The following is a 23,503-nucleotide window of genomic DNA, read 5'->3' as shown; positions in this document are numbered from 1 at the left end:
TAAAGCAGATGCCTCATCTTATTAGAGTATGGATGTCCTAAACGGAATGTGAGAATGTCTTAAACGGAAACCTACCAGTCAACGAAAGAGATGCATCAAACTCGCACTCATTATAGAGTATGGTCGGCAACCACTCGCACTTTTCTTTTAAGTGTAATTTTTTCAAAAACATAAAGTGGTAGTCGTCACACACACGTCATATGCTGTCGGGCACGTCTCACGTTGCGGGTTGATTGCGATAACTGCTAAGGGGCCAAATTCCGTGGGTGGGACGACTGATGAGCTGTGCAAAAATCATTAGTTATCTTGATCTAGCAGTGAGCAGTTCACACGTTTCCATCAAGATTGGAGGGAGAAGAAATTGAGCAACTATCTGCCGTGGTCAGGCCATTAGAATACTGAAGATTACATCAGATTTAAAAACAACAACGCGCATTCGGTATTCAACAGAAATTTGAACACCCCAAGAGTCAGTCCCTTCTTTTCGATTCCTATTTTCTTATTCTTACTGGTCCAACTTGGCTGCAATGGATTTGTTGTACTCCTCCAATTCCTTCTTGTATGCCTCCATTGCCTCGGCAGCTTTGTCATTCCACACTTTTCTCTCTCCCTCGCTCAGTTCCTTCCATTTCACTGATATCAGTGCGTTCAGGTTAGAGTTATTCATCCCTGGTCGTTCCTCCTGTATGCTCCTCCTTGCTTCTTTGCTGCACACCAAAACCACATTTTCTTTTAACATTGAGCAATGAGAAATTCCCTCCTCCTTAAACCCTATCCAATGTAACTTCGACTCACCTGAATAGCAGAAATGAGGATGGCGGTCTCTTAGGCTTGTTAGGATCACAATTCTTGTCTTCCTTGTTCTGTTTCTTCTTCTTTGACTTCTGCAGGCATATGTGCGTGTAGGTTAGCAACAACGAATGAAAAACCTCAAGATGATTAATCTAAAATGTGGAAAATGGTGAACCTTGATCAGATTTTCCGTTTTCTCTTTCTTCTTTAACAGTTTCAAGGCTTCTTCTTTCTGAAGTTTCATTTGCTCCTCCTCTTCCTTCCTGAGATTCGCAGCCTCCTCATCCTTCTTTTGTTTGTAAGCCTCCATATCTTGAATATATTTCTCCCTATTCTTCTTTGCGATCTGTTTGTTTTGAAGAAAAGGAATTAGCAAGATATCAAGCCACTAAAGAACAGGGCTTAGTCAAATTAGTGACAGAGAGGCAAACCTCTTCATAAGGTCTTTTTTGATCTTCTGTCAAGTTCTTCCACTCGTCACCTACAATCTTTGAAACCTGCAAGGCATCAACATTAAATCATTGTTCTTCTATTCTCATTGATATCATCTGAAAGAGATCATAAACGCAGATAACGATCAATCACCTCCAAGATACTCTTGTTGTCGGCAAGAATAGCTGCCCGCCTATCATTCGTGTACAAGATAAAAGCTGACACAGGATGCTTTGGTTTCAGTGGATCCTTCTCTTTTCTGCGAATAATAATAGTGTCAGACAACATAAATAAACAACGCTGATGTAAATCAACTCTAAGATAGCTACTGTACCTGCTCTTCTTGCTTTCTTTCTCTGTTTCCTGTTTGAACTGCATGTACTGTTCAAGCAATTCCATGGCAGTCTTTTGCTTTTGCTCCTCTTCTAACAGCTTCATTGCCTCACTTTCACGTTTCTCCTTGGTGATTACCCGCAGATAAGCTTCTTTCTCAATTAGATACTTCTCCTCATAAGGCTGTTTCTCTTCCTCGCTGACGGTCTTCCACTTAGCCCCTAACATGTTTGAAATATCCTTGAATTCTGCCTCTGGATTCGCTTTCTTGATCTGCATCAAAGCACCCGGAGTTAAAAATAAAAGAACGTTTTCGATTTCGACGCTGACTATAAATTTACCTCAGCCCATTGATCTTTGCTCCACAAAATGTAAGGTGGAGAAGGTCTTTTCACAGCGCATCCATTCTTCTTCTTGTTGTCCTTCTTTTCTTGCTCCTTGTCTCTCAGCATAGGCAAATTCTGAGCAATCAATGCATATTACTTAACAAACATATAACGAATATTACTTAATGGGGTCTCACCAGATTCCCACAAACATATTACTTACCAAAAAAGAAAAAAAAAAGATTAACACAACCACAAAATTAAAACGAACCATGATGGGTTTGAACTCCTTGAGCTTCTGCAATTTTTTCAACTCCGTCTGAAGCTTCTCCTGCTCGCGGCCACGCTCGTCAAGCTCTTCTTCCTTCTGCTTCAATATGTCATCTTTGACCTTCAAGAGCTCTTCAGTCTGCTCCTTCTCAAGCCGCAACTTCTGCATCATCTCCTGCATTTCTTGAAAATCTTTCTCAAGAGATTGCTTCGACTGTTTTTTCGAGGCAGCTCTTCCCTTCTTGGGTGAGGAGCGCAGTTGAGAAACGCTGGGTTGGTTCTCCTTTCCGGCGTCTGATTCCTTTGAAACCTGTGGCGTGGAGGAATCAGGCAGCTTCTTGGTCAAGGATTTGGCATCATTGGCTGAGAGGTTCTTATCCTTCAACGCTCTTCGGCTCCGCTGCTTCCTCGACGGGATTTGATCGATCGACACTTCGGCACTTATCTCGGCCATCTCTGAGAGAGAGAGAGAGAGAGAGAGAGAGTGTGTGTGTGAAACACTGTTTGAGCTTCTTTCGGGGAATGAGGGTAGCAGCTAACTTAGGAGTTAGGCTGACCCTTTAAACGAGAGGAAGCGCAACGGTCTAATTTTTCAAATTTGAAAGAGATAGAGATGACTTGGCGACCCTGTGGCTGGCGCTTGGCTGACTGTATATCATGACCGTTGGGAAGCGAGGAAAATCTTTTAACCGTCACGAGTGTCGTCGCCATAAAAAGAAAATTTAAAAAAAGGAAAACACCGTTCAAATTTTTTGTTTCAATTTCATTCATTATCTTTCAGGCCTCTATGCCAAATAGGTGAATCTTGGCCCTGCAATGAGATGGTACAATGTATTTTTACATGGAATTTCAACTTTCCAATCAAAGCGGTATAAAATAATTGGACTAGATTAGAGTTCATATCTTCTATTGTATTTTTTTGGTGAAATTTTATATCGTTAACTTATCGACATATAATAGAGTAAGAGAAATAAAATTCATACATAAAAATAAATATTGTACATATTTTCATCTCCGTCAATAATCTAATCATTTTCAGTATATAACTATGTAAGCTAAAATTCATAATAAACCATATTGCTCTTAAGGCGCAAATAATCATCTCAGGCTTTATGTGGTATATGAGAAACTTGTATAGTTTTTCAAACTATATGAATTACTATTTTTTATTAAAAAATATCCAATAAAATTACAATATATATATATATATATATATAAGATAATTATATTTGTTATGTATCATCGAAAAAAAGGTACAATAGCAACTATTTGTTTTTCATTTAAAATTTAAATTATTTACCTTCAGGGCCGACTAAAGTTTTTTTTTTTTTGGGGGGGTACATAGATAAGCTGATCCAGTTATACTTCCTTGAGCTCAAGCGCGTCCAAAGGTGAACCGTTGACCTTTTAGTGAGGATCACCAAGTCAAGAACTTACAAAAATGGACTACGATATTTAACCCAGAAAAACGGAATTCGACCAAAATAGGACTTGCAATTTGCATCACTGCTATTGTATGACTTTTGTTCCGGAACAGAATACGCCGAGAAATGGAAATTTCTTTTCTTCTTCATTGCCACCAAATTTTGTAGTGCTGCTTCTAGAAGAATTAGCTCGTCAAAAAAAAAAAAAAAGTCACCAACAAAATCAAGTATTGGCGTCCAATTATCTGCACTAAGAACCATATATTTAATAATGATGATAAAGATAAGAAGAATTTTCATGAGGATTCGTTACCAAGCCACCAAAAAAACCAAAATATAATTAACAATACCTTGTCACGAGATCATTAATCTCTTCCAAAAGGCTAACTTATTGAAAAGAAAGTTATAACCCTGTGACAAAATAATATTAAAATTAAATTCAAATTTGTTTAGTTAGTGAACTCATTTGGTAGACCACTCGTGACATGAGTGTCATGGACTAGCCAAAGGAGCTATCATGTCCCATGTCATAGGAACTTAAAAAATATCTTAACTATATAAACGAATACACCTCAATGACCTAACTTTTTTAAGAGAGAGTAATGACCCGTGACAATCTGCTGTTTTTAAAGCCTTAATTTTGTAATCTACTTTCAATCATATACTTTCAATATAACTATCAAAATCAGCTGTAAAGAGGTTCACAGTCCCTTGTTACATTCCTTTTCTTTTTTGGGTCAACCAAAAAAAAAAGAGCCTTCATAGGATACAGAAAAACAATAAACAATGGGAAATATTGACTGGTCAGAATATGTTTGAACGAATATCGCAGGGAACCGTGGTATGCAGAGAGCAGCAAATTCAGAGCTTTTACTTCGGAGAATTTTACATGGCATTTAGCTGATTTTCTTAGCCATTTATGACCATCCCCATTATTATGTCATTCCAAGAGTCGATTGGCCCTGGTAAGCACCAATGCAAGCAATCATTCTGAACTTGAGCATTCTGGCCCTTGGCAAATGGATGAAACTGTCTGTATGGTCCAGGATGACCATCTGGCCTCAATAGTGAGATTGGCGATAGGTCAAGCAGTTTAAGGTTCACTCCATTTCTTGCAGCATTCACAGCTGCCTTAGCAAACTCCTCTAATTCGATGTCGCGAAGAATCTGGTTCAAATCCTTCATTTCCATCTCACCTTCCTTAAGTGGTGCTGTTCTATTGCAAGTTCCTCCACTAAACCACTCTCCATTCTCAAAGTGATCAGGTGTGGATGTCCTAAAAAAGATCATGCCTCTGTGATTGGAAGTTGCGATGAAGTTGAGGACCAGTTTGAGGGTTTTCCGATAAGCAAAATCAAACCCCAGTTCTGTCAGATTCCTCTTAGGACAGTTGTGGCAGCCCAGTACAGTGTCATTCTCATAGTAGATTGAGGATTTGAGAAACCATTTCCCAGTTGAAATAACCATGTAATTGAAGCTCTGGTACTGATCTGTCCATTCACTGTGAAGTTCGTCAAGATGCAGCTCAACTTCAGAGGTTGAAACACCGTTCATGTCCTCAAATATAGCAGCTTCTACAAGGAACGGCGACCATACAACTGACATGGTGAAGTTATATGAGGGAAAGCGCCACTTTCTGGACCTATATTCTTCATCGTGGTAAACCATCACAGGTTGCTCTCCCTGAAGAAAAAATAGTTGAAGTGAAATCACTCGCTTACCAAAGATACCCTTGAGCAACTAGTTATAGTTGCCAAATAAAAGGAGTAAACACTAGAGAGCTAAGAAAATTCAACAACACTTGGGAAGCCATTTTGGAAAATTGGCAAAAAATGACAAGTCAACTTCATAGCCGGGGCACTCAATCCCTTAATGTTCATGCAGTTGATATCATGTTTGGTGCCACCATGATAATCATAACTAAATAACCCATCTAGAATAACATCATACTGCTTAATCTTTCCTGACATTGGTATCTTGGATTTCAAAACTTCAGTACATATGATTTAACCCATATTTTATTTTTGGAATCATTTATCATTGTCTTTTTAAGATTACGCTAAACCCCACCCCTCTTGAAAACCCTTGAAAAGTTTAGCAAAACTTGTGAACTTAAATACGTTGCTCATGGAATTAACACTCATTGCAGATATCATTATCAATAAGGAATAAAGAACAATAAAGAACAAAAATTCTTTAACACCGCAAAAGTCAAAACGCTAAACGTCATGTATTTTTCAATTACCTAATGTAAAAAGGTTGTCCGCTAATTCAGTAACTAAAGTGCAGATGACAGGTGAGAGTCTATATTCCTAAAGAAAAGCATGAGGAAGCCATGAATGATATGATAACCATATGATGCAGAGAAACATAGACGCTCGAACACACAAAAGATGGTTGGGAGTAGACAGGTAGAAGAAACGTCCTCCAAAAAGAATGCAAATCAGAATCCACTCCGTCAAATATGTACTCATTGCGATAGATAATAGTAAGTTATGTTCAGGAAAGTCATTCATTCTCTCTTTCCCGTTCCTCTTGATTCTTCGTAGATAGAGATGTTGAAGGGCAGATATGTTAAAGAACTAACTCGTGGCAGCCTTGTTATCATTCAAAAACATTAAGTTATGGCAGTGCAACACAGGACTATTACAAAAGATTCTATCAGGCAATGCTAACACATACCTTTGAAAGCAAGCACAGCAACGACTGCACATGGTTACGTGATATGGAATCACCTACTAATGCCCAGTGTTTATTTCGCATCAGTTTCAGAAATTTCTTAGCATTAAATTGAGGCAGCTCACAGTCTCGCGGTCTCCATCTCCAATTTAGGTAACCTGTATCGGGACGCCCATTTGTTAAGCAATTCTGATGGCCTTCGATAAATTTGCAGGTTTCATTGGTATAAGCTGGACCTGAGGGGTTTGGGATCCAATCCCCTGTAAAGAGATCGCAATTTTCTGCAAGAAATTTGCAGGAAAACTTTCAATATTTTAGGACAAGGAGATCACCGAGTAACAAGAACAAAATCTTCTATCTGTTCAGCTTCATCGAGCACAGATTTATATCAGAAAATCCAATGAACTATCAATTCATAAATTTTCAAGACTTCTACTGGGATGCAGATCTAGGCTCGGATAGTTTATTAACTACTCACGGCAAGAATATTAACTTCTAACCTTGGATAGATTTTCATTTTTCCGCTCTTCGACTAGACTGTTAATGTAGCGACAAAGAAGAAACGGAAAGGGAAAGTAACAGACAAAGTGAACAATTAGCCAATTAAGAGAGTGCTCACCTGTGTAAGATTCTTGATCTGCGGTTTCGGCTTCATCCTCATTGTCTTGTGTTGAAACAAGGGGTTCATCAAGAACTGTGTCTTTCTTTGGAGAAGGGGATTCCAAAATGGGCGAAATTTCTGGGGAATAAAAGAAAAGGAGCCGGAAAGCGAGACCAACGAAGAAAATGGCAAGCACGAACTTGAGGAGTAAATTTTTGTGCTTGTAGAGAAACTTATGTTTCAAACAATCAATCTTCATCTTCTTCCTCACTTTCCTTGCTGGGAGCCTGGGAGCTAGCTCTAAGCCCAGATGCTACTTTCAAAACAACAAATGATGTCCAAATGCTCGTGTTGCTTACCAAGCATGGAGGAAGTGTTTCTGAGAGAAATTATCTCATCGATTCATCCACGCAAACAGATATTAATGCGGCTTAGACTGAAGCTACCGACTAAACTTGGCTAGATTAACTCTTCAGGAAAAGACGAGGTTCAGTCCCACTTTATGCAATTTCTTTTTCCTTTTTTAAAAAAGAGGTGACTGATTTTCCCCCAGGCCCTGAAGATGCTAATTAATCAGACAATTAATACGGCTTTTTAATTCTTATTTTATATATTGGCAATAAATCATGTTAATTTCTTATAGTAACAACTAAATTACATTTTTGATGAAAAGTTACATTTATTTTTATTATTTATGAAATGACACAATACGACTCTATTGAGATTTTCTTAAACACTGATTTATTTTTATTATTCATTTTGTTAAGCAAAATATTTATCATAGCATGAAAAGAATTTATATATTGACGAAACTTGAGAAAAAGAATTCATTGATGATAAAAGATAAATTAAGAAAAAGATGAATGTGATTTACAAATGATAGATTTATGATAGATGTATATGATTTACTCCACAAAGATTATTATGCAGTCAATGATCAAATTCTTGGTCTCCTGATAGAGAGACGGTCCAAGTTAGCATTTAACTATTTTCCTTCTGAAGTTTAAGTTTTACCTCACTCACCTAATATGGAATCTTAATGATGTTGTACGTGGTAATGATAAGAATAATAAAAATTAATGATACCAGTTTAATAGAGTAAGTGTCGGTAAGAATAGCTAATATTATCGAGACTCAAATGAATCATCACTGAACTCAAATCCACACTTTTCTTCTGAGAATATTTTATGGTCCTTGGGGTCAAATGAGAAATGACAAGGCGCTCGTGTGTTGACACGGACTATTATCTGCGCGACCAGCTTACCTTACCAGATACGTATGTAATAAGCTAACAAATTACAATACATTCCCAAGCACCGTCTTTCAACATTTAGTTGGCATAGGGGGCATCACTGATATTTAATAATTCACGAATACTTTTATGAGATTTTTTTAATAATTGGAATTTTAGTAAATAAATAAGTGGATATCCCATGTGAGAGTGTGATGTGACCCCATATTTAACATTTTTAGTTATTTTTTAGAGCCAATAAAAAATTGAGCACGGTTAAACTTAACATGATTAATCAATATGGATGAACTGGATTCCTCACGAAAGGCCAGCAAAAAGATGCTTAACTATGCAGTATGCACATCCAACAAGAATACGTACCCAAAAAAAAAAAAAAAAAACCTACTCGTATCATTTGAGTTTCTCCTTACGAAATATCAAAAAGAAAAAAAAGGAAAGGTAGTGCCTCTCCGACGGATTCGAATCCTCTCAGATTCCTCCCCTCAATGTCCTCTAGCGTCTCTAATCTTAGCCCTCCAATAAAAATCTAATGCATAATTTACCACATCATTTAATATAAAAATAATTTTACTTTAAAAATTAATTCTTTTAATTTGTTTTAAAATTTTTTAAAATAATTTTTTATTAAATAAATTAGGTCAGAATTTAAATAAGTTACTTATAGTTTGACTTATTCTATAAATTTTTTAAATAAGATTTTATAAAATAAATCATGTCAGAATTTGAATAAGCCAAACTAGAAATATTTGTTTAGAGTCAAACTTATTTTATAAATTTTTTTAAATAATTTTTTATTAAATAAATTAAGTTAGAGTTTGGATAAGTTAAAGTATAAGTTCTTTTGTGAAAATCTGCGGGGAAATTCTTTAAAAGCAGTTTTAAAAAAAGAAAACGAAATAAAAAATTAATTTAATGAAAGAATTAATTTTTAAAATAAAATTATTTTTATATTAGATAATGTAACAAATTATGGGATATTAAATTTTTATTGAAGAGCTGAGATCAGAGATGTTGAGGGAAGCTGAGGGAAGGAGCTTCTGAGAGGATCTGAATCCCCTCTCCGACAAGCCAACTTTCAAATGTCAATTTGTAATGGGAATAGATTGCGCAACTCCCGCCACGCGGCCACGGTCCCTCTTTCCTGTCCCATTCGTTCTCTTCGATGGCGTGATTTCGCCGGTTCCGGTGATGTTGATATTGATCCTCCCCTGCTCCTGTGCTCTCCACGGTCGTCAATCTGCAACTCTTTCGCCTCTGGAAATCGTCACTGAGTGTTGAGTTCCAATGGTTCGAGTACATATATTTCCCCCTTTCTTTTTGTAGATCTCACACTCGTTGCCTTCGAATTGCGGTTATCGTCAGTGTTTCCGTTTCTCCTTTTATTTCTTGGTTTTTTTTTTTTTTGATTCGGTTGAGTTTATAAACTGTGTTTCGTAATATGATTTTTGTAGTTGTTTTTCATATTTGTCCTTTTCTCTTTCGTTCTTTCTTAATTTCTCATTATGTTCATGCTCTAGCGATCAACTTTCATTTACGACATGGAGAAATTGCTGTTTTCTGATAATTCAGTCCTCCATAGGTATTGTTTGAATATTCCTGCCGGTAGCTGTTTCATATGAGCTTTACGTTCGCCGACATTCCTGCTTGCTGGAAGACTGATAGTTAAACAACGCTCGGTGTTCGATTAGTTATCTTTTTCCTTACCATAAATCTTTGGATAGACCGGTGCCCACATCATTCATGTGGCAACAAAAACAAGGCGTTGAGATGATTTTTACATTAATGACAGTCCCCAGAGAATATAAAAGATAGCTAAATAAGTATACTTCTAAATACTTTTTATAAATTATTTCTACTGATCATATTAATACTAATGTCAAAAAAAAAAATTAAAAGAATAAAAGAATATAAAATTTAAAATATGTTCTTATATAACAAATCAAATCTAAATGGTAATTTTAAAAATATCTTTTAAATGTTATCCAAAAAAATTACACCGTGACTTATAAATGAAATTAAATAAATCTTTTAAAATATGTCTTATAAATGAAATCAAAAAGAGTATTTTATTATAAAAATAATGACATATAACATTTTATTTAATTAAATTGATACAATTTTATTAAATGATCCATGATGGTGGTTCACCACTTCTGTAAAATTTCTATTCCTTCTACTTTCTTTTTGAGTTAAGAGAGCTAGACATCCAATTTATCCGGTGAACATTAATTACTTTGGTTAGGGCACCCCTGGAATGAGATTCTTGCCGTCAAATGTCCCGATTTTGATGAACTCCATTCATGTTTGGAGCTGCTAAACTGCAGGGATATCTGTTTGTGTCTTGAGGACATTAAAATTAGGCTGTTCAATTTGTTGATAAAATGAAATAATTAGTTATCCCTTGACATCTGACATGGACACCTGTGGCGGATATAAAAGAGGGCCTCCCCTCTCGCCCTCAATTTTCTTTTTCAAAAATTATACGTGGCACCAATCCATTCCTTGAACATTGGTTTTGGGCTGGCTCTCCTATTTCTTTCCACACGAGCATAAAACACAGGCACAGGCCCACGAAAAATCACCCCAGGCCCCCACTCCTGTAGCTGCAGGAACTTTAACTCGCATTGTACTTGCGATTTTAATCGCCTGTCACAGATTGTATCTAATGAAGTCATTCGATGACTCATTGCTGTTGGCAATTTTTCTACGTAGAGCGCCTACTTCTTGATTGAGAAGAATCCACCTCACCTTTACAACCCAGTTTTTAATCTAATCTGGAAGTAGGGAGGAGCTGAGAGGATTCGGTTCCCCATTTGGCAAGTGTATCACATTAGCCACGACTGCCTGGACAAGCACTTGGTCTCAGTGTTCAGCCCTATGTGATCGGTGCCAAGCTGAAATTGAGGATATTCTTCATATAGTTCGGGATTGTCCTTATGCTAAAGATAAATGATGTAAGCTTATTCATTAGAGTAACTACTATCAATTCTTTACACTTTCTTTAAAAGGCTGGGTTTCTATGAATCTTAAGAAGAAATTTCTTCCTTCCATGAGCTCTAACTGGGATCAGATTTGGGGTGTCAGAACTTGGAAATCATGGTCATGGAGAACTAATTTTATTTTTGACCAGAATTTTCAAAAACCTCAAGACCCTTTCACTGCTCTTATGAATTGCTGGAAAAATTTTGTTTTCACAAGTGAAGCTGAAGTTAGTGTTATTGGTACTCATAAATCTTGAGTGGATGGATACGCCCACCTCATGACTGGATAAAGATAAATACTGATGGTGCTGTATCAATGTCAAATGGCAGTGCTGGTTGTGGGACAGTTCTGAGGGATCATTGTGGTTGTTGCATATCTGGTTTTGCTCTTATGTTGGGCCATTGTAGTCCATATGATGCTGAGGAATGGGCAGTGAGGAGGAGTCTCATGCTGGCTTGGACATGGGCTTTTGAAATATCATTTGGAATCTGATCGCAAGAATTTGGTTGACAACATCAATGATGATAGCAACAGAAGAAATACTGGCAGCTTAATCTTCCTCCAAATTGTCAATATGTTACAATGGAATTGGAGTGTTAACATTCAGTATGTGACAAGGGAGCAAAACCAAGTGGCAGATCGTCTGGCCAAAAGAGGACTTGCGTCATCCTCTTTTTTCGATTCAGTTCCAGATTTTCTGACGAATTAAGTGAACATGGATTGCTTAGGATCTCACTCCCCTCTAGTGTAGTTTGTCTTTTATGGGCTTAGCCCACTACTGTACCCAAAAAAACAAAAAGTCGCATTGAACTTAGGGATGTGTCGGTGTGGCTCCTAACTTGGTGTAATATAGACACAGCCTAATCTTTTTTCTTTTTTTTTTTTGTTTTTTTGCCAACACAGCCTAATCTTTATTCACCATTAAAAGAAGAAAAGAAAGAATGGTCTTTTATTTCGTCCATTGTCTCCATGCAAGTTTCCCATTCTATTCTGTGAACTCTCTCATTTAGAATTCCATTTATATGGTATTTAGAAAATGATTTTATTTTATTGTTCTGTCAAATAAATGCCCCCTCTTCAAAGTCTTTGATAAAATAAATATTAGTTTAGGTTCGCAAAAAATAGATCAATATTAGTTTAGAATTGGACACGGACTTCTGTAGCTCCTTTGGAGAGACTAGAGAAGACTCGAGATTCAGCTGCAGGCAGTTTTCCTCCGACGTGGATGATAACTGATAACCAGGACCGGACATGACATATTTTGACTTTAAATAGATGCACAATGCCGTCGATGATAATTTCTGATTATCAATCAACTATCCTTTGTAAGTGAGAGCATTGGTGGGTGGATGGCTGGGTGCCTTAGCTTTGTTTGTGTCCTTGCTACTTCACAGTAAACAAGGAGCATGCTCTGACAGTTATCATTAAGCATGGCATATTATAACCTGGCTGCTCTTGCTCTATAATCTTTTTTCTTCTATGTTTAATTTTTTTTGTTTGTTTTCATGTTCCACTATTTTTCTGCCAAAAAATGGGAATTCTTTCCTTCAACTTTGGGTTATTAGCACTATCCCTTTCGTCGACCTTGACCACTTCAATATATCTCACCTAATAATCTTCACAAATTCCAACTCCGTCATTTTGTAGTTAATCATATCATAGAAAATGTCAAATGAATTTGTGTCATTTGTTTATAAACAAGTGTGCACATACAAATTTTGTTTATCTCTGCAAAGAGCATAAAAGTTGCGACGTGTGAGGGGCAATCGCTTTTTAAAATCGCCCGCCCCAAAAAAGGAAAAATAAATAAATAATAGGGTTCACGTTTAATCTAGCTCTTTGCAGGATTATGATAATTTGATCTAGCCTACCTATTTCTTTACCGTCCGAACAAAAATTCTCAAAGTTATTGACAAAAACAAAGGATCCTATCCTCAGTATATTATTACAAGCCCAATCTGGGGAGGGGAGAGTCAAAAGAAAGAAAATGGAAATATGACAGGAAGTGGCTCTAGAGGGCGACAATAAACTGATTATATATGATGTCCCCTATGAAGCGATAAATCAATCTATCAACACACATTTCGAAATAAGATGGGGAGAAAACAAAACTAATTTCAATCAAATGTAGAGATGTAAATCCTAATGGAACGAACTGAACAAAAGAATATCCTAGCTAAGCTCACGTTGCCCTGTGAACTCTGGGAGTCTTGGATATAATGACCTTGAGATAATCATAACGACTGCGATGATAATCAATCCACAAACACAGCTGCCTGATGGCCTCTCTTTTCTCTTCCGCCAAGCCCATTATACCTTTGTCTTTATCTTTTACCATTTGCTCTAGTCCTGCCACTGACTTCTGAAGTTGAACCACTGTTGTCGTCAGATTTTTATTCTCTAGTTCTTCCTTGCTAGCCTTTGACTCTAGCTTCTGAACCATCTCTCTCAAAGTCAATTCCTTGTCATTTCTTTCCTGCAGCTGCTCCCCCAAATGGTGCCTGTCCTTTTTTAGCTTCTCTTTTTCCTCGTTCATCTCTCTAACCCAGTCCTTTGCTAGTTGAAGCTCATTTGAGAGGTTTGAAATGCGGTTTTCATAATTTCTATGCTCATCAGTAAGTTTCCCCATCACGGTATCTATACCAGTCATCACATACCTCATACTCTCTTTGATGTTAGTGACTGTTGCCTGATAGGCCTCACTGTTAGCAGCAATTATTCCTGACAAGGTGGCAATCCTGTCCTCAAGTTTTTTCTGATCTTGCTGGAACTTCTCTTCTGCCTTCCTGAAGTTTTCTTCCTTCTCACTTAGCAATTGTTCTGTAACCCGAAGCTTCTGGTTTGACAAACGAAGTTTGACCTCAATATTTCGGATGTTCTCAAGCAAAGTACCAATTTCATCTGTCTTCAGTTCCAAATCCCTTCTCAAGTCTTCTGCTGTTTGTTCCAAATCAGTTACAATCTGATCCTTTGACTCAATGCCGCTATGAAATTCTCCTGTTATTTCTTCAATCTTCTTTTCTGCAACTTCAAGTTTCACCTTACATTCCTGAAGCCAACTCTCAACTTGTTTATATTCTTCATTTAACTTCTGATACCTGTCTTCTCGTTCTTCTAGCATTCTCTGATGATCCAAAATTTTGCCTGCTAGCTCTTTCTTTTCATTCTCTAGCAATATCAGGTTTTCTGCATGTTCTCCTGTAAGTCTTTCGCTGTGAAGCATCAATTCTTCTTTCTCTTTCTGCAAGGAAAGCAAGTCATCTTGCAGATTCTTGATCTGGCTTGTGAAGACAATTATTTGAGATGAAGCCTCATTCTTTTCTCCAAGGAGTTTGTCCTGAAAACTGGAGAATTCAGCCTCTTTCTCTGCTAAAGTTTTCTCCAAGGCAGCAATTCTCTCTTGCAGCCCAGAAATTTCCCCTTTCAATTGATCATTCTCGTGTGCATGAGCTCTTATTTGTTCTTCAGCTTCATTCTTGCTGTTATTTATGGAATCCAACTCCAACTTCAGTTTTTCACACTGCTGTGCCAATTCTTGCTTCTCATTATGCAGGGAAACCAAATCCCGTTGATGATTATCAATCTGTGATGTTAAGGCCATTATTTGAGTTGAACCCTCATCCTCCGCTTTCTTAAGTTTATCCTGGAGAGCAGAGATCTCGAACTCCCTCTCTGCTAATCTTTTCTCAGCTTCAGATATTTTGCCATGTAGCCCTGACTTCTCCTCTCTCACTTGTCTGATTTCACGGTCATTAACCCTCACTCGTTCTTCAACTTCACCCTTCTGGCTATTTACCATGTCTACCTCAGATTCCAGCTTCCTTATCTGCATGGTTAATTTTTCTGTTTCTTCAACAAACCTCTCTTGATCTAGAGTCTTACTGACGACCTCCTCCTTTAGAGTTTGCATATGAATCAGATGCTCAGAATTTTCTTGGACCTTTTTGGCAAGTTGAACTTCCAAGTCAGATTTCTGGTGTTGTAGGGCCTCTGCTTCCTGCTGCAATACATTTACCAGGTCTGTAATGCTTTTGACTTGAGCTGATGCTTCATTACTTTCAAACAATACCCGTTCTTCCAGTTCATCTTTCTGAGCACGTAGCTGGTCTACATCAGTTAGCAGATTATTGATCTGGGATGTCAAATCAGCTATTTTGGATAACGACCTATTCTCATTATCTTCAAGATTCTTCACAATAGCAGACAGTTCATTTTCTCTTTCTTTGAACTTTATTTCAAGCTCTGAAATTTGGTTTTGTAGTCCTGAATTGTGCTCTACTAGCTCTCGAACTTCAGTTCTGCTACTAATTATTTGCACTTCCATGTCTCGATTCTGCCCTTGCCTTGATTCCAATTCCAGCTCAAGGTTTGTGACTTGTGCCTCTAATTCCCTGATTTTATTTGAGGATTCATTCTCATACCCTTCATGCATTTGAGTGAGGTCTGAAACTTCGCTTTCCCTCTCATTCAGTCTCTCCTTTAACTGAGTTAATTCAGATACAAGTTCTTGTATTCTGTCATGAGCGAGCTGAACCTCATTTGAAAGCTGTGAAAGTTTTAACTTCAATGATTCGTTCTCTTCCTTGGCAACTTTCAGATTACGGCTTAAATCTGTCTCTTGCTGCTGTGCTTGTTCCAATTGCTGCTTCAGGATGGAGAATTCACTTGTCACAGCCTCTAGTTCTTTTCCAAGGGCTAATTTCTCATCATTTAGTTGATTCACCGTGGCTCTTAGGCTGTCTGTAATCTTCTGTCCCTCATCCATCTGCCTGATAGCAGTCTCTTTCTCCAGGGTTAAATTATCTTTCTCTCTCTTCAAGTCTTCCAATCTATGATTCAGTTCAGCTTCAACCTCTCCAGCATTGTCCAGTTGCTTCTTTAGTTCACCATTCTCCGCCAACAGTTTTGATCTCTGAATATCTAATGTTTCAGCATCAGTTTTCAGATCTGCGTTGATTTTCTCTGCTTCTTCTACCTTGCTCAAGGCTGCAAGATATTTTAAGTTTAGATCCTCCTTTTCTTCACATGTAATTGTCACTTTTCGACTTAATTCTGCAACTTCCTTATGTTCCATTTCAAGTTCTTGTCTCAGGCTATCAATTATCTTTTGGAATTCATTTTCCAGTTGTCCATTTTTGCTGTCTTTGTCCTTTGAAGAGTAATCTGAATCTGAGTCTGAACTAGATGAAGAACTCTCCTTTCCTTGCTTTCCATTAATCTTTTTCCTCAATTCCCCTGTTAGATGGTCGTATTGAGCATAGAGTGATTTGTATTGATTGTGGAAATCTTCAATTAGTTCAACAAGTGGTTCCTTGTTGGAAAATTGTACTCGGCTACCATCCTCTTCATGATTGTCATCCCCAATAAGCTTCAATATTCTTTTTACTTTGTCTTCAATTTCTGTAGGGGAAAAACACCTGATCATTTGTTTGATCATTTTGATCAATTTCAGTGTAATCTTGAACTGATTTCATACCTGTTTTAGCTCCTTGCAGCTGCTGTTCTTTTTCCGGGTCAATATGACTTCCAAACAACGATTTTATAGAATCTCTAAAGCGATGTTTCACCATCTTCTCTGTGAACTATCCACTTTTCTTAGCAGTTGCCCATGAAGATAATTTGATCTCTTTGATATCAGGAATCCAGAAGCTGAAAATTTCAAACTAGTGTTTGATTTCTGGATAAAGTGAATCAGGTAGTTTTCAACATATTCACTCTTTCAATTTTTTTTTTTTTGGATAAATCTTTTCTGAGAAAGTTTTTAGTACTTGGACCTGGCTAAAATTCTTTTGGTACATGACAGCATGAGAAATTTTATTTAGACCTACGTTTTCCTTTGATAAAAAATATATATATCTAACATATCAATACAAATATTAATACGAAATATAAATTAGAAATTGCAGTATTGCACTATTCAAAAGTTATATAAACAGTACAACTTATTCCTCAGATTCCATTCAATACATGGGAAGCCCACCTAGTTTTAGTAAAAATATGATAATACCACCATTGATTCAACAGGTCAATAAGATTTTGAATGAAGAGTTCAATTTGCATAACAACAAAACAAAGTGGTGTTTTTGGGTTAATAATGACAAGGTGAATCATTATTGCAGTTGTAGCAGAATGAATATAATATCTCATCAAAGACTGGAAACCGGGAAGCCCACCAACTCGTTTAGCATCAGAACTTAGCAATAAAGGAGATTACGTTCATATGATAACAACACCACAGTTGAGTGGAATGCAATACTAAATGTGACCTTGAAAATGGGACTAGAGCTATTTTAAGGTGTTACCTCAGTTGACACAAATGCAAGAAATCTAATGTGACACATTTCACGGAGATACGAATTTCCAGAGTAGAGGATGAGATTGTGCAAGCATACTGTGCTAAAAATTCAAAAGCAACTGGAACAAAAGGGAAGAATAACATATTGAGGCAACTAAGAAGTACATCCGTCACCTCCTCTCTTTTCCATTCGACCAAAACTAATATTAATTGCTCAGCATAAGGAGGTGGAATACTTGCAGCTAATCAAGCTCGTCGTTCCCTCTTCCTATTATGCTCTGAGTTGTACTTTTAAAAAGAAAAATCAAAAGCAACTACTAATTCACAGCTGAAATTAATTCAGCACTAACATCCACAATTTTTCATTTTTTTAAAGAGATATATTTTTGAAAAAATGACACTTAAAGGATCTATATGAAATATTAACAACAGTTAAAGACTTTTGGAACCAAAATTCCTGTAGAAGACTAAAATTATGACTTATGCTCTCAAAATTACAACCAGTACCTTTCAAAAGAATTATCGATAACTTTTAAAAGCTTCAGTAATATATTTGGTCTTTTAAAAAGAATTTTAATTTAATTTTTAAAGTCCTTTAATATAATTAACTTATCCAAGACGTCCTTGAATATTATTTTTTGGATGGCGAAGAGTAGTGGATATGTATGTGTCAACTCTCCTAGCACACCCAAGACATTATTTTGTTTTAAAATATTTCTCATTTAAATTTAGAAAAGTCATTTTCTGGTAGAACAAACACAATTAGAAAAACACGAAAATTTATTTAACCTGTCGCCTAAAGAACAGGCATAAACGTTTTTATGTTCAGGAATAGATTTTAAACGATTTAGTCTTCCATTTGACAAACTATTAAATCAAACAAAACAAGTTAATCTTAGGTTTCTCCGCTCACGGTCAAGGAACGGATGCAACTGCATCATCAATAATGAACGAAAATTTCGTCGATGTGATCGTTTGGTAAGATCCTAGCATGCTTTAAAATGGCCTACCGCTATTTCGCAATATTTAACACAGATTTAATTTTGTGAAAAAGCAATCAATAAAAAATCAATTAATTGAAAGGGGAAAAATGAACCACCAGAAAGTAGCTATCAAGAATTTAATCTGGCGCCATGTCAACAACCCCGAGAATCTCAGAAAGCTGACTGGGATTCTATGAAATATCAACAAGTGAGCTTTTCTTTCCCCGACCCAAAAAGAAAGAAAGAAAGAGAACTAATTAATTTTCGGAAGCGATTTACTGGGGGGGAACACATCTAAATCCAATAAGTAAATATGTGTACCTGAGATACGCTTTCACTTTCTCTTCCGCTCTTTTAACAGAAGCTTTTAGATATTCTCCAAAATCAAACACGCAGCGGGGGGCTAAAAAAACCAAGAAACAAAAAATCCAATGACAAAAATAAGATGAAAATAAAATGATCGAATAAATTGAAAATTGGATAATAAACCTAGTTTTATTTTGCATAACTATGTTATATGAATAAAAAAACAGAAAGCTTCAAGCATCACGATTCTTTACAACTTTGGTATAACAGAAAAAACAGAATTCAATTAAGAATCAGGGATGAAGATGCGAGCTTCAACGCCATGTGAAATTGCAGAAATCAACAAAGGAAATACAGAATAATCAAAAGACACTGAAAGGAAGGAAACGAGAAGTAAACTGAAGCTCGCACAAATTCAATTTTGCAGAAAAACGAATTCGATTCAATCGAATCCATAAGCAAGGGTGGAGGAGAGCAAGATTGAAATAGCTTAACTGAACTACGAGCTCCAAGGCCAGAAGATCATATCGGAGAATTCAAACAACAGAGAAAATATAACAGTTCTCAGAAATAAAATTCACCGTTACCTGAAGTTCAAAAAGGGAATATCGTCCTTCTGGAACCAGACGATCAAAGTTGGAGAGGATCGAAAATCGAAAACAAGAAAGAAAGATAGGACGAGCTCTTCAATGAACGCGAGGGGAACAGAGAGCCAAGTTCATAGAATTAAAAAGAAATTATACTCAAAATTTTGAATGCAAAAGTAGATTTGTCTGGATCGGAGCGCTCAAGGAACGCCAGCAACTTCGTAGCTTCATATTCCAGGGATGGAATCTTTGGATTGCATCTTGTACGTTTACCCCTCGAATCCTAATTTATTACAATAGCGCCACTCTGTGCTTTCCATCGCGCGATTTCTCGTGATGACGTAGGCAAAAGACAGCTCGGTTCAGTGTGTGAGGGGACTGCTGGAGGCCTTCCGCGTTGTGCGTTAGTGGCCTTTACAGTTTCGCATCTATCTTTTTTTTTTTATATATACTAAAAAAATTATACCAATAAATAAAAAGAAGAAGTAGCTACAAGGAATTTCGCATACATCTGTTTATTAGTATTTATTAGTAAAAAGAATTTTGAAAAATAACATTAAAAAATAAACCTGGGAATGCTGCTCTCAGATTCAGATAAAAAACAGTATAATTGAGCTCAAGATGCCAGAAAGGAGTAAGGACCACCGTGTGATGCCACCGGGATCTTGTTTGAGGATATTGAGCCGATCTGGGCCATCTGTCTCATCTTCCCGCACGTAGCTGCAACGTGCTACGTGAGCTGTAATTTCATGTCACGTGACGTGAACCCACCCTTGTTGCGACTTTGTTGTTTTTATGAGACTGCCAATTAAAGTACTCGTTTCTATTATATAATAAATCGATACCCGTATCATTTATTCCAAGTGTACTCCTCTGCATTAAAAGCAGAAAACATTTCATAAAGTTGCTTCCTTTTGCTTCTAAAAACGCAGTTCAAATTCCATAATGAATTAGGCTCAAGTTTTATTGACTAAAGAAAAAACAAAAAGAATTAGCTTCATATTTCAGGGATATTAGTTGAGAACAGAAAGAATCAATCACATGACGAACTATGGTGATAAGAAAATGAAGTGTTAATTCCGCAGTTGAATGAATTGTACATAGCATGATACAAAAAAGTGTCTCTGTAGCAGAAATGAATTATTGGGGTTGGGGTGGTTCTTACTTACATTGAGCATTATGTATGTATATATATATATAGCTACCAGACAAAAAGGCGGGCAGAGAAAATGGTAGATGGTCAGCGCACGTGGAGGACAACCTGGGACCCAAAGGCGTTGGCCTAACAAAACGAAACGAAAGGAGTCAAAGGTCATTTCAATAATATTTTTCCCTCTACTTTTGTTTTTTTTTTCCCCCTAGGATCAACTTTCCCTCTACTTTTTAACATACACGATATATCACATACATATGCATGCAAATCAAGTTCTGTTGATTGTCGTCTTCTTGGCAATCAAACCCTTGAGAAAGTGACAACGGTTGCGATGATAATCATTGACAAAACAAAGCTGCCTTATTGCTTCCCTTTTCGTCTCTCCCAGATTCACCAATTGTTCATCCCGCTCTTTCAGGCTCTTCTCCAATATTCCCACTTTCTTTTCAAGCTCTGTCACCGATTTCATTAGACTCAGATTCTCCTCTCCTTCCTCGCTCACCTTGCCCTCTGATTTCGCCACCTTCTCTCTCGGCAACAATTCCTGCTCTTCTCTATCCTTAAGTAAAGCTGTAAGTTTATCCACATGGCTCTTCAGTTGTTCCATCTCTTCCTTTCTTTGCTTTATCCAATCTCTTGCATTCTGAACCTCCTCCATCATCTTAGTCACACGTCTCAGAAAACTAACTTGGTTCTTCTCCAGATTCGAAGCAGCCGACTCTAAGACGTTTGAAACTTCTATTCGATTCAGTCTTGTAGCACTTGCAACTCGTGCCTCTTTTTCTTCATATATAGCAATTTTCTCTTTAAGTATTTTGTTTTCTTGCTCGTATCTCTCCTTCACCAGTTTGTAGCCGTCTTTGTTCTCATTATGTAGCTGTTCCGCCACGCGGATCCTACGGTATAATAACCTTATACTGTCTTCTAGTTGTCCTCGTATCTCTTCTGCTAATTCTTCGATCCTCTTTTCTGAGAATTGTTTATTCAGCTTAAACTTTCTGGCCCACGTTTTGGATTCTTCAAACTCAGCAATGATTCGCTCGATGGTTTCTGCCTGCTCTTTTATTGTTTTCCCTTGATCAAATATCGTTGCGAGGCTTTCTGAATATTCCTTTTGCATTCTCTCGTTTTGCAACTCCAACCTGATCTTCTCTTCCTTGTAATAGTTTAACTCTAGTTTCAGATCGTTAAATTGATCCGATAAAGCTATGGCATGCGTTGAAGCTCCATTTCTGCTGCTTTCATGTTCCTTCGCAAGAGCATTGAGCTCTTCTCCTGCATGTGTCACTGCTCTTTTCAGTTCAGCATTCCTATCCTGCAAGGATTTGTTTTCATCTTCCACCTGTTTCATCTCATAACTTTTCTTTCTTAACTCCTCTTCCAACTTGTCTTTTTCTTTGAATCGAGATTCAAGTTCCGTTTCCAGGTCCCTTACCATCCCTACCAAACCTTCTTTCTCTTCTCGCATTCTTTGTTCAAGCCAGCCCTTCTCATCCAATTGTTGATACAGATACTCCATGTGAGCTTCTAGCTCTTTGTTCTTGTCAGATAAGGAGTCCGAATTTTGACGCATGACATTAAGCTGGTTCTTCAGGTCCTCTAGTAGGCTCAGTGCTTCATCTCTACCGAGTGTTAACCTTACTTCCATTTCATCTTTCTGGTCACGAAGAGTTGTCGCCTCCATGGTAAGCGTGTTGATTTGTTCAATCAGTTCTGCAATATGATCCTCGCTCTCACCATCCTCGAATTTCCTCTGCAGACCAGAAACTTGATCTTCTTTCGTTTTCTTCTCCGACACTTGTAGCTCTGCATTTCTGGCGCTTAGCTCTTGAGCTTCACGTTCTTTGCTTTCAATTTGACGTTGCAGCTCCGACTTCTGGTGAGTCGGGCTTTCTATCTCTTTCTTTTGAGAATGGAACTTCTCTTCTAGCTCCTTTCCCCGAGCCGATATTGCTCGAGTCTGGAGATCAGTTTCAGAGTCATTGTCCTTTCCTTCACGTGTTGGGTGTGATATAGTAATGTGATGCTCAGTTTCAGGCGATTGTCTTCGGCTGTCAACTTCGTCGGAGGAAAAATAATCGGAGTCGGAGCTAGAGCAAGACAAGGAAGCAGAAACCCCACTATCTATTCTGCGAGAAACTACTTTGCCATTCTCTGCGGTGAGACGATCGTACAGCGCATACAGTGACTGGTAGTGTGTGAAGAAGTCCTCGATGAGTCCTACAAGTTCTGTTTCTTGTCTCGACCGTTTTGGGCTTCTATCCCTCTTGCTACTTTGATCTTCATTCTTGATGATTTTCAGGATTCTTGAGAGGTTGTTTTCAATATCTGCAAGTAATGATTAAATTTAACATGGAAAAAATTAAGAGTTAGATAATCCCATCGAGAAGCCAATATTTCGAGTGCTAAGATGCACCTAGCTACCTGTTTTGTTCCTCTTCAGTTCTTCAATTTTGTCAGGTTCTACTTGAGTACCCAGAATGGTGCTCAACCCTCTTAAGCGGTGCTTGATCATATTTCGCTTCACATCAAAGTTCGGGAAGAAAGCTAATGAGGAGTTGCTAATGAACAATTATAGGCTCCCATTGTCGGCAGAGTGATCACCACAAATTCTGAAATTAAATGGGAATAGAAATTACAAAAACAATGCTGGCACCAGAAGAAGAATGCATGCATGCATAACTGATAGAAATTTTGTAATAAAAATAAATGACATATTATAATTTGGAAAAAATCAAATTAAGTTAAGTTGATTATTTGTTATTATTATGCACCAATGTGTTAATTTTTTAAAACATAATCCACTTTTTAATCACTATTATTTTGGAATATGAAATCTTGTCAAATTAACAGGAGTAATTTAAGAAAAAATAATAAATATGGGGAAAATTTGAGATCCTATATTTAGAATAATTTATATGAGCTTTTGAAAAAAAATGATAACTCACAGTCATGCATATTTTGAAAACAACACTCCCTCTAATTTCATTTACACATCACTCCTAACCTTTTTCATCGAAAATATTAAAACTGTTAAATTTAATTATAAGTTAAATATTTTTAATTGGACCTATATTAAATATATCCT

The 23,503-nt window shown here is 37.1% G+C and overlaps 3 protein-coding genes and 1 long non-coding RNA gene across 4 annotated transcripts; all 4 read right to left on the bottom strand.

The window, feature by feature from the left end:
- Positions 1 to 279: 279 nt before the first annotated feature.
- Positions 280 to 2,702, bottom strand: LOC129321693 (high mobility group B protein 6). The gene is made up of 8 exons (XM_054967570.1): positions 2,155 to 2,702; positions 1,899 to 2,018; positions 1,559 to 1,830; positions 1,378 to 1,483; positions 1,224 to 1,289; positions 968 to 1,138; positions 796 to 884; positions 280 to 707 (listed from the first exon to the last, which is right to left on the bottom strand). The coding sequence occupies exons 1-8, from the start codon at positions 2,605 to 2,607 to the stop codon at positions 506 to 508; spliced, it is 1,479 nt and encodes a 492-aa protein (XP_054823545.1). The 5' UTR covers positions 2,608 to 2,702; the 3' UTR covers positions 280 to 505.
- A 1,523-nt stretch (positions 2,703 to 4,225) lies between these two features.
- LOC129321699 (protein trichome birefringence-like 23) lies at positions 4,226 to 7,341 on the bottom strand. The gene is made up of 3 exons (XM_054967575.1): positions 6,876 to 7,341; positions 6,260 to 6,537; positions 4,226 to 5,260 (listed from the first exon to the last, which is right to left on the bottom strand). The coding sequence occupies exons 1-3, from the start codon at positions 7,114 to 7,116 to the stop codon at positions 4,487 to 4,489; spliced, it is 1,293 nt and encodes a 430-aa protein (XP_054823550.1). The 5' UTR covers positions 7,117 to 7,341; the 3' UTR covers positions 4,226 to 4,486.
- A 5,656-nt stretch (positions 7,342 to 12,997) lies between these two features.
- Positions 12,998 to 23,027, bottom strand: LOC129322046 (COP1-interactive protein 1-like). Its single transcript, XM_054968072.1, has 5 exons — positions 22,840 to 23,027; positions 20,688 to 22,743; positions 20,468 to 20,544; positions 18,691 to 18,772; positions 12,998 to 16,508 (listed from the first exon to the last, which is right to left on the bottom strand). The coding sequence occupies exons 1-5, from the start codon at positions 22,928 to 22,930 to the stop codon at positions 13,274 to 13,276; spliced, it is 5,541 nt and encodes a 1,846-aa protein (XP_054824047.1). The 5' UTR covers positions 22,931 to 23,027; the 3' UTR covers positions 12,998 to 13,273.
- LOC129321923 (uncharacterized) lies at positions 16,750 to 19,522 on the bottom strand. The gene is made up of 3 exons (XR_008596152.1): positions 19,263 to 19,522; positions 18,691 to 18,772; positions 16,750 to 18,582 (listed from the first exon to the last, which is right to left on the bottom strand). It is a non-coding gene; the product is annotated as an uncharacterized LOC129321923 (long non-coding RNA).
- Positions 23,028 to 23,503: the final 476 nt, after the last annotated feature.

The sequence above is a fragment of the Prosopis cineraria genome, unplaced genomic scaffold (genome assembly GCF_029017545.1).
Source record: "Prosopis cineraria cultivar Desert tree isolate PC_DT_omini unplaced genomic scaffold, ASM2901754v1 PC10, whole genome shotgun sequence".
Lineage (NCBI taxonomy): Eukaryota > Viridiplantae > Streptophyta > Magnoliopsida > Fabales > Fabaceae > Prosopis > Prosopis cineraria.
This window is presented reverse-complemented; position numbering and strand designations above follow the sequence as displayed.